An 11931-nucleotide genomic window follows, 5' to 3' on the forward strand; every position below is an offset into this window, starting at 1 on the left:
ATAAGCTTGAGAGAAAATGGATGGATGGATGGATGGATGGATGGATGGATGGATGGATGGATGGATGGATGGATGGATGGATGGATGGATGGATGCATGGATGGATGGATGGATGCATGGATGGATGGATGGATGGATGGATGGATGCATGGATGGATGGATGGATGGATGGATGGATGGATGGATGGATGGATGGATGGATGGATGTCTTCCCACTTCACATTTAATCAGTACTTTGTGTTGGCTAATCATGAAAAATTTCTTTAAAAGTACAAAAGTTTAGTGGCCTTAAACAGGACTATGCTATAGATAAGATGTTATTCAAAGGGTTCAGTTTGCACCAGCAGAACTGGCTAAATGAGCAATCACTGGGCTGATGTTCCCCAAACTAAAGCTCTCAAAATGTCAACACAGGAGTAACTTTCACCATCTGGCAGCCTCCCACATCACTAACTTTATCTGTGACAGTCAGCATGGAAGGTAGGATCTGGTTCTGGTCAACATCACCAACACTATGGCATAAAGTCCCAGTCATATAGAGAAGGTCAGTGCTGTTTTTAGTTTATGTTCTTCATACAATCAAACAGGTTTTCATAAACTTATCAGGTGAGAGTTTATACTGTTAACACGGACATTAATACATTAAAATTGTATTAACTAACTTGGCATTTTGAAAAGAAAAAAAAGTAATTGGATCAGTTAATGAACGTTATTCAATATGCACACACTATTTAGTGCTTTCACTCACCAAACCTTTCTTTGTTTAAAAAAATAATAACAATAAAAAGACATGTCAGGCCGAGTTATCAGGTTCTCTGTCTGAATTGTTACATCTGCTGCCTCATCTTCAACAATGTTTGTGTAACATTGGGCTTTTTTTTTTTACTAAAATAAGCTAAAGACTCATGTGCACTGCAAAAACCATCGAGAAATAAGTCAACATCAGGGTGAATACCCTGAATTTAAGCAGGTAGATAAGATATTTTCCAATTGAATGCGACTTTTTAGCCCTAAAATGAGATGATTAGATTATATGCGCTTTAATTAAGAGAATGCAATTGTTTTTTTCTTATTTTAAATGTAAATTATCTTTTCCCATTGGAAAAGTGTCTCAATAACTTCCTTAATTGGATAAAAACTGCACTTTTTTTAGAAAAATTATTTGCTTAGATTTTTTCCAGTGAGGAAAGAAGCACATACCGTATTTTCACGACCATAAGGCCCACCGTACTAAAAGGCGCAGTCTCAGTTATGTGTGCCATTACTGTATTTAACACACACATAAGGCGCACGGGATTATAGGGCGCGGGTTTTATATACTACCTTTAAATACCTCTACTGCGTATTTAAAAATAGAGTGGTAGCACAACTGAGTATGTTTGTGCTTTATTCATGTATTTATTACAAAGTATTAATCAAACCTGGGAGCTGGCCGTGAGACAGACATCGCTGATGACACAGAACGCTGTGATCACTCCTCTGAAACAGTTTATTGACGCATGAATTAACTTAAAAAGCAGAAATCTGCCGGCAGAATACGTTCGCTTTTTATAAACCTGGTGCCTGCAGTTTAGATTATTTAGATGAAAAACACCTACCAGCTGCGGCGGTGAACCGCGAGAAGGCGACCCGGCCAGAGGCTGCTGATGAAGGGATTCCTACTGACAGTGCACCGCTGGTATGTGGGGGTCTGAGCGGCTCCAACAGAACTAATATTAGAAGGCAGGATTGTAATCTGGATGAACTGACTGCACTGATTAAGTTTTCAGGTGGACTTTCTAACTTAAAAACATATTAAAAATACTTTATTCCCACTGATCACAGCAAATATAGCTGCAAGGCAAAGAAAGGATAGAGTAGCTCCGCCCATAGCGCGTCAGACACATTTTTGCACCGTGCAGCTGGAGCAGCAAAGCTGCTTCAGCCACGCGTCAGAACTAAATGGTACAAGCAGCAAAAATGAAGCAGCAGACGCGATTTTGCTGCTCTTGCTGCGTCCGATGTGAACGTAGCATTACTTTGAACGGCCGGTTCACACCGATGTCGAGCCGTTGAAGTTCCTTTGTCAGACCTCCCGGAATAACAGCGAGCACAGCGTCATTTGTTTCACCTTGTTTTTCACATCAGCTGTGAGATGGGCATGCATGGAGTCACAGATTAACAGCTATGGTGATGCGTGGAAAAAAACCACCTGGTCTCCTTACATACACCTCCCTCAGCCACTCTTTCATAATCTCCTCAATGAGGAGATGAGGAGTTCTGCATAAAGCACATACCTGTTCTTTTATACACAATCCACACCCACACTTCCCCCTTTAACGTTCTCATGGTGGTCTCAACAACGTCCGCAGTAACAACAAACATAGGGCGCACCGCACTATAGGGCGCGCCGCACATTTTGAGGGAAAAAAAAGACGTTTATATGCGCTTTATAGTCGCAAAAATACGGTAGTATTATTTGCTAAATATAATCAGACCTAATTATCTTTGCCTAGTAACTGAAGTAAAGATTTCAACTTCATCATGAAGGGAGGGGACAACTTAAATGTACAATTTTGAGGACATCCATACTTCCTGGCAGTACCTAACACAGAGGAGAAAACAGAAAATTTAAAAAAAGCATTGTGATTCCATATGTGTCATGAGTGTCTGAGAAACTTAGATGGATTTCCTCCAAATAAAAATACCAGTGAATTTCAAAGCCAGAAACACTCAGACAAAAACCGCTTCATCTCAAAGACAGAACACCAGACCAAAGCTGAGGGGGGTTGTTCATGTGGTGGGATCAAGGGGGGTCTGTTCAGACTCATGCGATGAAGAAAACAAACAACAACTACAAAAACACATGGGTCAGCACTGAAATGCTGGTAGCTATGGGCAATATGTACCTGCAACACAAAGAACATACCTTTGATGAGTCCAAGAGGTTCGGATTTTAGACATAGAGGACAGATGGTTTATAAGAGGGGCTCATGTAATCATCTTTGTTAAAAGAGAAAAAAGCATTACTGAACAGAGGGGATGGATTGTGGTTTCAGCTTCCAAGCATCTATGACTCGGTCCTGGAACTCATTCTGAAGAAATCACACTTGCACACTCGTCATCATGACAGAAATGGCCAAAAGAAAACTCATACAAAACAAAAGACTCCAATGTACCAGAGGAAGGGCAGGTGGGTTTCTAATTTGCATTTGTCTTGGAAGCTGCTTAGCAGGTTGGACCTTCATGTTGCATAAAAACATCAGCGTTTCATTTACAAATTGCTCAAATGCGAGCCAGCATCGTGGATGGATGCTGAAATGTTTTTTTGAAAAACTGAGGAAAAGTCTGGTTGCCTCAAATTGAAAGCTGACCATGATTTGAGCTCGATTGACACATTCATTTGTTATTTGAACACACAGCCAGTAGGGAGTGTGTTAATAAACAATACCTGACAGTCTGAATATTATATGAGTAAATAAAATATTTACCAGCCCTACTGATGTGGGCAATAAATATATCAGTTGCATCACAGCAGGCAAAAGCATTTTTTTTTCCTAAGTTTGGTTCAAACATTTGGGATAGAGAGAAAATAAAGATCATTGGAACATGATGGACTTTTGTGCTACCATTCACACAAATAGATTGCAACACCCAGAATTGCCTTATGTTTTGAAGTGTGCCAATGATTGAGTCAACAGGTAGTCACAGAAGGTCATTACACATGAGAAGATAACCTGCAATATGGGTTAAATAGTTGCAGGTCATTATGAATCTCAGGGCAAAATGATAAACTGTGTGAAATCTCTGGAGGGCTGAGGGCGCACACCTATAAAAAGTTAGCATAATCCAGTTCAGACAAAAATAATGACAGAAAGAAGTTTCTTTTTTACACAAAAAGAAAAGCAAAGTTTATAATGATAACAAAATAACTTCTTCAGTCTCAACTTTTGCAATAGTTGCTTTTTAATTTTTAGAGATAAAAGTCTTGAGAGCCTCTCTCATCTTCATTGCCCATGATTCGAGAAGTTCTTTGACCCGAAAGCAGCTGAAACATGGAATCATCAGACAGCAGAACAAGTGCTCACTGTTTCTGTGTGAGGTCAGCTTGGCCCAGAGAGCTTAGCAACATTTCCACACACAGTTAATATGTCATGTCTCAGGTTACATTTTGGATGCGCTGATTATTTGCTGAGTAACAATGGTTTTACAAGATGTTCCTATACTTATATGGCTATCAAAGCAACAAGACTTTTTGTCATGCAACATTGCTGCATGGTTTGGAGATAATGATCATATAATACCATTATTTCAGCCTTGGTCTTAATGCTCAGAGATTACACCTGAGAAGTGGCAGGCCTACATTACTGACATCCTGGACAAGTCCCTTGTATTAAGCCCCCTTCCCACTTTACAAGCACCTCATACGCAAACAAACATTGCCCCTTACTGAACCCTATTCTACACAAATTAGTACCAGTTCCAGTACCGTTTTTTTTATCTTCTTTTGTATTATTATTGACCATCTCTTACATGGTGCCAGATACACACCATGTAAAAAAGCATATATACAGTGAAAAACCTGTATGGTTTGCATTATCCCTTATATCAAAAACCATAACTGAACCGTACTTACATATGGTGTAATCTAGAGGTTAGAGGCTTGAGTTATCTGTTATTTTCAGCTGGGGTATATACACTGCTCTAAGGGAACACCCATATAACAAATTCTCGATCTGAATAATGGAAATATTCTCATTGAATACTAAATAAATAAAGGTTAATGTGCGCTGAAACCAAAATTCATCAATAGCAATGAAATGTATTTACCTGCACTTAACATATTAACCATAGGAGGCCTGGATTATTTTGGAGTCACACAAAATAAGTTAAAAAGCAAACTGCAGGCTGATTTAACTTTGATGTAATGTCCTTAAAACACGTCAAAATGAGGTTCAGTATTGTCTGTGGCCTCCAAATACCTCTATGACCTCCCTACAATGCCTGAGCATGCTCCTAAGGAGGTGGCAGATTGTCTCCTGAGGGATCTCCTCCCAAACCTGGACTAAAGCATCATCCAACTCCTGGACGATCTGTGGTGCAACATGATGTTGGTGGAAGGATCGATACCTGATGTCCTAGATGTGCTAAATCGGTCTGGGGAACGGCCGGGGCCAGTCCATAACTTCAATACCTTCATCTTGTAGGAACTGCTGACACACTCCAGCCAGATGAGGTCTAGTATTGTCCTGCATTTGGAGGAACCCAGGGCCAACTGAGCCAGCATATGGTCTCACATGGGGTCTGAGGATCTCATCTCGGTACCTAATGACAGTCATGCTACCTCTGGTGAGCACATGGAGGGCTGTGCGGCCCTAAAAAAAATGCTCCCAACACCATTACTGACCCACTGCCAAATTGGTCATGCTGAAGGATGTTGGAGGCAGCAGATAACTCTCCACGGTGTCTCCAGACTCTTTGAGGTCTGCCACATGTGCTCAGCATAAACCAGCTTTCATCTGTGAAGAGCACAGGGCCCCAGTGGCGTATTTGCCATTCCTGGTGTTCTGTCGCAAATATCAAGCATTCTGCAAGGTGTTGGGCTGTTAGCACAACCCCATCTGTGATTGTTGGGCACTCATACCATCCTTGTGGAGTCGCCTGCAGTAGGTTATTTTGCAGGGCTCTGGCAGTGCTCCTCCTGTTCCTCAAAACTGGACAAAACATCATCCATAAAGCACATGAACTGAAAAGCGGTCTGCGTACCCCACCTAAAGAACCACTCCTTTATTGAGTGTGTCTTGCTAATTGCCAAGACTTTCCACCTGTTGTCTATTCCATTTCCACAACAGCAACAACTTTTTTCATGAGCGGTTTTATTTTCAAATTAAATGTTTATTTGATATTCATGTTCACATTTGGACTGAGTCTGACATTTTCTCTGAGTTACTGTATAACTCTCCCATTCAAATGATAAGACTAGACCAAAAAAACACATGCATATTTAGACTCCCGGTCATAATTACTTAAGGATCCAGAGTCATTCTAACATTACTATATCTGCTGAGAAGCTGAGAAGCAAAAAGAAATCAAGGAGCCTGAGATATGTGGACTAATCTTAAATGGAGCTTAACTAACACACAAAACTAGTAAACAATGAGACTCAAAACAGTAAGAAAAACATAAAAAAATAATAAACTCATAGTCATTAGAAAACTGATAACAGAATTTATACTAATGTGGATTTTAACACAAATGTATCTATTCTCATTAAGACTTACGGAAGTGCATGAGAAACAAAAGATCGTCTATGCAAATATTTTTCATTAGAGGAAAGGTTAAGGTAAAGTGGGATCTGTTACTAAGTCTTAACAGCCATAAAAGTTACATGAAAAACAATCAGAATTCCCAAGAAATGTGTTAAAGAAAGCTTTCTAACATGATCCAGTTCCACTGGAGGTAAAGACACACTAACTATATTGTAAAGTAATGATATTCTTATTTTGGAAAATAAAGCGTTAAAAAAAAGACCCTGTTAAAACACCATAGCATAAAATCAAAAGAATCCTGCTCAAGCTTACCTGACGAGTGGCAGCGGGTTTCCTTGGACTCTACACTCCAGGCGAATTGGACTTCCTTCAGCAACTTCCTGACTCTTAAGCTTTTGGAGAAACTGAGGCGGGGACAGGGGTTCAGATGTTGATGGGGCTCCAGAATAAAGGTGCCTCTCAGAACCTCCTTCTGCCACATTTTCAGGGTTATTCTGTAAGTCCTCTTGTTGGGTTGGAGGGAGAGACGTAGAGACTGAGTCCTGGGGGACAGTCTGCTGGCCTCTATGAGACAGATACCCACTGTCAGGAGAGGAGGATTCCTCATCCACCTGCTGAGGAGAACCTTTGAAAATGGATGACAGTTCCTCAATGAAGGTTGCAGCTCGACTGCAGAACTCTGTAACTGAAGCCGCCCGATCATTCAGTTCGAGGCCTTCGTGAATCAGCTTAGGTTTATCCTGTTTGTACACGGGCTGCATGGGCTTGTGCTGTATAACTTTTTCAGCCGAGGGTGGCGCCTCACCTGAGACCTGTACAGGTTTGCTGGCAGTGGGATCCTGGCTGGAGGAAACAGAAACTGCTCCATGGTCATCTGGGAAAGGAAGAGCTTTGGTCTGGTGATGCAGGTTTGGGCTTGTATTGAGGTTTTCAGTAGTTTGAGAGGGCACTATGAAGGAAGGGGCAGATTGGAGAGCCTGCTCCAGCTGTGTAAGACTAGAGTTGTCTTGATCTTCACAATCACCTGCCTCAGAGAAGGCCTCCCGGGCCAGGTCCAGGCTAAGATTAATTTCATCAGCGCTTAAGAAGGCAGTTAAATCTGCAAAGTCCCCATGTCCAGAATCCTGCTCTGTCGATGAGTCAAAGAGTTCTCCATCAGAGGAGGCCTCAGAAAACACACCTGCATCGCACTCCAATGTCCCACCTGCTGCTGGATCCTTAAGCACCACTGATATGGGGAGTGGTTGGTTCCAACTCCCGTCCTGCATCCTGAAACACAAATCAAACCGCATTATTCATTCCATTCTTATGGGGTTTTGTTTATCCAGTACAGAGTAAACTGTTCATGAGACATTCAGCTACAAAGGGCAATGACAGCAAGTCCAGTTTAAAATCAAGACTTCATAATATTAGTGTATCACTTGCTCAGACAGCCATAGCTGACAGGATGACTCAGGGCGCTGCTGTCTGGGCACAGCTGGTGGGTATTAACAAAGTTCTTTTCTGAGGTTCCACTCCACATGATCCAAATTTCTTTGTCGCTTTGTGTTGAGTACATTAAACAGTTTGTCCAAAAAAGTATTCATACCCATCAAACATTTTTAAAAATATTTTCACATTGCAACTACAGCCTTAAAAGTATGTTATTTAAACACAATGCATAATTCTTAAATGGAATGTATATAGTCATAATACCCTTCACTGCCATACCTATACAATCCAGAGCAACAAATTATATTTGTTATTAAATGCATCTTTTGTTTTTAATGCAGCACATCCATAAATGCCTCAGAGATTAATTAGAGAACGTCAGAGAACAAAGAAAATATAATTCTCACTGATTAAAGAAAGAAAAACTTTCAAACTAACCCGGCAATTAGTTAGTTATCCTTAAATCCTAATATCCAATCAATTATTTGAGGGTCTTTAAGCATTATAAAGCTGTTTAAATTTTGCAGTGCTTTTTTTCTATGTAAATATATTACTGCTTGTTTTCAAATAAGGAATTTATTGTAATTAAACATAATAAAGAAATCATGAGGTTGATAATATTAAGTAGGCAACAAAACTCAAAAAGCAATACACCACGCCCAGATTTTAAGAACTTCTAGAACAGATACATTTAATTGACATGAATCAAGTCTGTAAATCCTGAAAAAAGAGAATCAAAGGCTTTTGAACTCAAGAGAAGATTAGCGAGATATGATCCATGGTTAACCTTCCAGGAGTACTTGGCCTATGGCTGTTATCTTTACCAGCTCTCCCTCCAGTAGTTTGAAAAGAACCATTCCAAGAACAAAGCATAATTTAAATCAAACATGGAAGTGGTAATGTGATGGTATGGGGCTTCTGTGATAGTTTAGGGCCTGGGCGACTTTAACATAACCGAATAAGCCAATAAATATGCTCTAAAAGAGAAAATCATTGAATCATTGTATCATTTTGAAGAGAATTAAGCAATCTTGGTTTTAGGATAATAATATAATTAGCATGTCTGCCTCTGAAAAAGAAAAGCTTTTGGAGTGGTCTAGCCAAAGTCTTGCATTACATCTAATTGAAAAGCAATGCTACTAAACATGGTGGTCTGGCTTTCTTAAACATTTCACAATTGCCCTTGGCTAAACCTGCCCTTTTCTGTGAAAGTGTGTGCATTCATGATTAAACAAACATTTATATTTTGATTTCATACTGATAGGCTATAATAACAACAGCAACATATAATAATATTATAATAGCAACAAAATTATGTTCAATAATCTTCAATCACATTTTAAGGATTCATACTAAATGCATATGGGCTGGACTCATAGTAGTTATCCCTCTTTCATTTTTAGGGAGTCCAGTTTTGTTTTGCTCATCAATGGCAAAAAAAAAAACATTCGATTTAGAGTACTTGCATATAAATTATTTATCTAAATGAATGGAAATTGACCATGTAACAGATGTGGACCTAGGTACATGTCATCCATGATGGATTCCTAACTTGAGACTTGCCAAACAATGTTTTCCTTTCTCAATAAAAACAGAGCAGAATCACTATCCTTTTTTAGCTGACCTATTCTGAGTCTACGTTTGTGAATAATAGTGCATGCTGTGAAACTGTTGGACTTGATACGCAGATGATGTGACACTCAGAGCCTCATGGCGTCCTGAAGACCAGCTGTTGTTATTTATAATCCCCTGGGCTATGTTTCACAGCAGCGCCGCTCCCCAGAAGCTGAAGTAAAGGGCTGCTACCTCTAAACAGCCACAACACAGGTATCAGTGGAGACATTTTTACAAACACGCAGCGATGATCACTTCACAGAAGATCACAAATACAGATGAAGTCAAGAGAATAGAGCGATAACAACTTCACACCTTTGATTAAATATGGATGTGGAAAATATGTGACACTGAGACCAATTGGAATAATCCATCTTTTATATTCAATGCTGTACCAGAGTGTCACTGTATGTGCTTCCAGTATATTGAGACATTGTTTATATATTAAAGGAAAACATATAACTTGAAATGTGAGGAAATTATAACTCTGGCAGAGAAGGCAACATAAATTAACCCGTTTAATGAAAAAAACTTTCTTTGAAAAAGCTTTACTATATAACTAAATTGTTTGTCTGTTGGATAGTTAAGAAACAATAGTATAAATAAAATATGTCAAATTTACCTTGTTTGTTTGATTGTCCTTCCCTGGTTCTGGGTTCCTCTTGTTTATGCAGGGAAGAAACAAAAAGAAGCTTCTCTTTGCTTTCCCTCGTCTTATTGGTCAGACAGTCAGCAGGACCTCTCAGGTTCAGGGTCCAATTGGGTACTGCCTATGCAACTCGCTGCTGTCCCATCTGTGCCGGTCCCTAACTGCTCACTGTGTGGGGCTATATTTGGCCCCTGGCTCATGTTACACAGCCAGACTCCTGGCAAGAGGACAAAGTATAGAGGTGGTCCTGAGGAACAGAAGGCGGAGGTGACATTTTCTGTACTGAACCAGAATTTATTAATTAAACTCAGTGGTACGGAAAGTTGTAATGTTAAAACAAAGGGTTTGCTTACAGTCCTAACACTCTTTTGAGTTTAGGGTTTAGTCAAATCTAAAAGGTTTAAGTTCTGAGTACTGTCAATCACTTATTATTTCCAGCTATCTAACCATCTACTTAATGCATTTTTCTGATTTTTTTTTTCCAGTATGCTACAAAAAGACATCTTAGACCTACGTTAAAACAGTCTGTTAGATAGTTAGGCTATCTGAGATCATGCAGCCTCATTTAGTCTATTCTGAGCCCACTATCACATTTTGCACCCGCTGAACTATTCTGGTTCTTCTTCAATCTACTGATTACAGTTAAGTGCAGGTGATAAGTCTGGAAGGTATTTTCACTGTCATCACACATACATGCCTGTCCAGCAACTAATGAGCAATCTGGAATTCTCTTTATGTATCAGTCCATGACAATCAGCCCCCTGTATTCAGTATCAATTATAAAAAGCTGCATTACTTAGTTGTAACTTCCTAAAATAACATCCAGACTCACTGTAGCTTTGTTTTCTGATTCATGAACATGAGAACAGAAGCGGAATATATCTAGCTTTCTTTTATGGCACCACTGAAATGCAAGCGTTTATTCCACGCTGCCTTGCAAAATAAAATTTCCCACATGTTGTCAACTTGTAACCATAAAACATCTATGTTGTGAAGCAACCCAAATAGTACACAATACGGAGGGCCAGAAGAGTCAGGAAAAAGAAAACAGCCATTTCAAATTCAAAATTCATAATCATACAAATACAATTTGAAAAGGATTTTATAATTGTATATGTAAAACAGAATTATTTAAAGAGAAATTGTAAACGGTGCTTATTAATCCATTTTCAAATACTTAAATATTGATTAAAAAATCCTATTTCTAAATGGAGATTTGTCATTTTGTAACGCAGGTGTGGCAGCCTAAACAATGAGAGAACTGGTTAAAACTGAGGAGTAACTTGGATTGGTTTAACTGGTTTTCATTGTGTGTAGGGACCAGAACAGTCACTGAAAATGGAAATAGGGAGGGTAAAGTCAAAAGAAAATGCAATTTCAATAGGATTTGAAAATGGAAGGTGAAAAATTAAATGTAAATGGAAATAACATTTTAGATGAGTGACTAGGAAATGTCTTATCATATTTATGTTTGTGGTTTTTAAGTCTCTAATTTAGAAATGAGATTTAAAAAGACATTTTCAAAATGCAATGTTTAATAATGGATTAATAAATAAAATTTACACTTCCTCTTTGAATTTCTGTTTAAGATGTACAATAAGAAAATACAGATTGGATTTCCAATTGTATGATTCAAATGTTAAATATGAAATGGCTGTTTTTCTTCTTTAGTGACTCTCTTGTTCCTCCATTCATACATGTTAAGTGGAGACAATTATACGTTATTGATCTGTTCTTTAGGCAGTGTTAGTTAAAGTATATTAGTCAAATAGCAGAAGAAAAAAGACCAAACAGAAAAAGAAAAAAGGCAAACAACAACCAGGTAAGGAAGAAGGTCACTGATGAGTTTAAAGCAGGATGATGTTGTAACACAATATCTTTAGTTCTTGGAACCATGGTTATTAATCTAAACTGACAAAATAGAAATAGACAGGATTATATATTATATATATATATATATATATATATATCTATATATATATATATATA

The 11931-nt window shown here is 38.7% G+C and overlaps 1 protein-coding gene across 4 annotated transcripts in view; it reads right to left on the reverse strand.

Moving 5' to 3' along the window:
* The window catches only part of palld (palladin, cytoskeletal associated protein), a 75126-nt gene extending 65072 nt beyond the window's left edge, over positions 1 to 10054 (reverse strand). For all 4 annotated transcript variants that reach the window (XM_015404224.1, XM_015404221.1, XM_015404222.1 and 1 more), the window contains exons 1-2: positions 9916 to 10054; positions 6561 to 7517 (exon numbers count right to left, since the gene is read on the reverse strand). In XM_015404224.1, the coding sequence (XP_015259710.1) occupies positions 6561 to 7516 (956 nt within the window). In that variant the 5' untranslated portion in view covers position 7517; positions 9916 to 10054. The remainder of the gene's footprint in view (positions 1 to 6560; positions 7518 to 9915) is intronic.
* Between the last annotated feature and the right edge of the window lie 1877 nt (positions 10055 to 11931).

This window comes from Cyprinodon variegatus, unplaced genomic scaffold (assembly GCF_000732505.1).
Source record: "Cyprinodon variegatus isolate N-32 unplaced genomic scaffold, C_variegatus-1.0 Scaffold1669, whole genome shotgun sequence".
Lineage (NCBI taxonomy): Eukaryota > Metazoa > Chordata > Actinopteri > Cyprinodontiformes > Cyprinodontidae > Cyprinodon > Cyprinodon variegatus.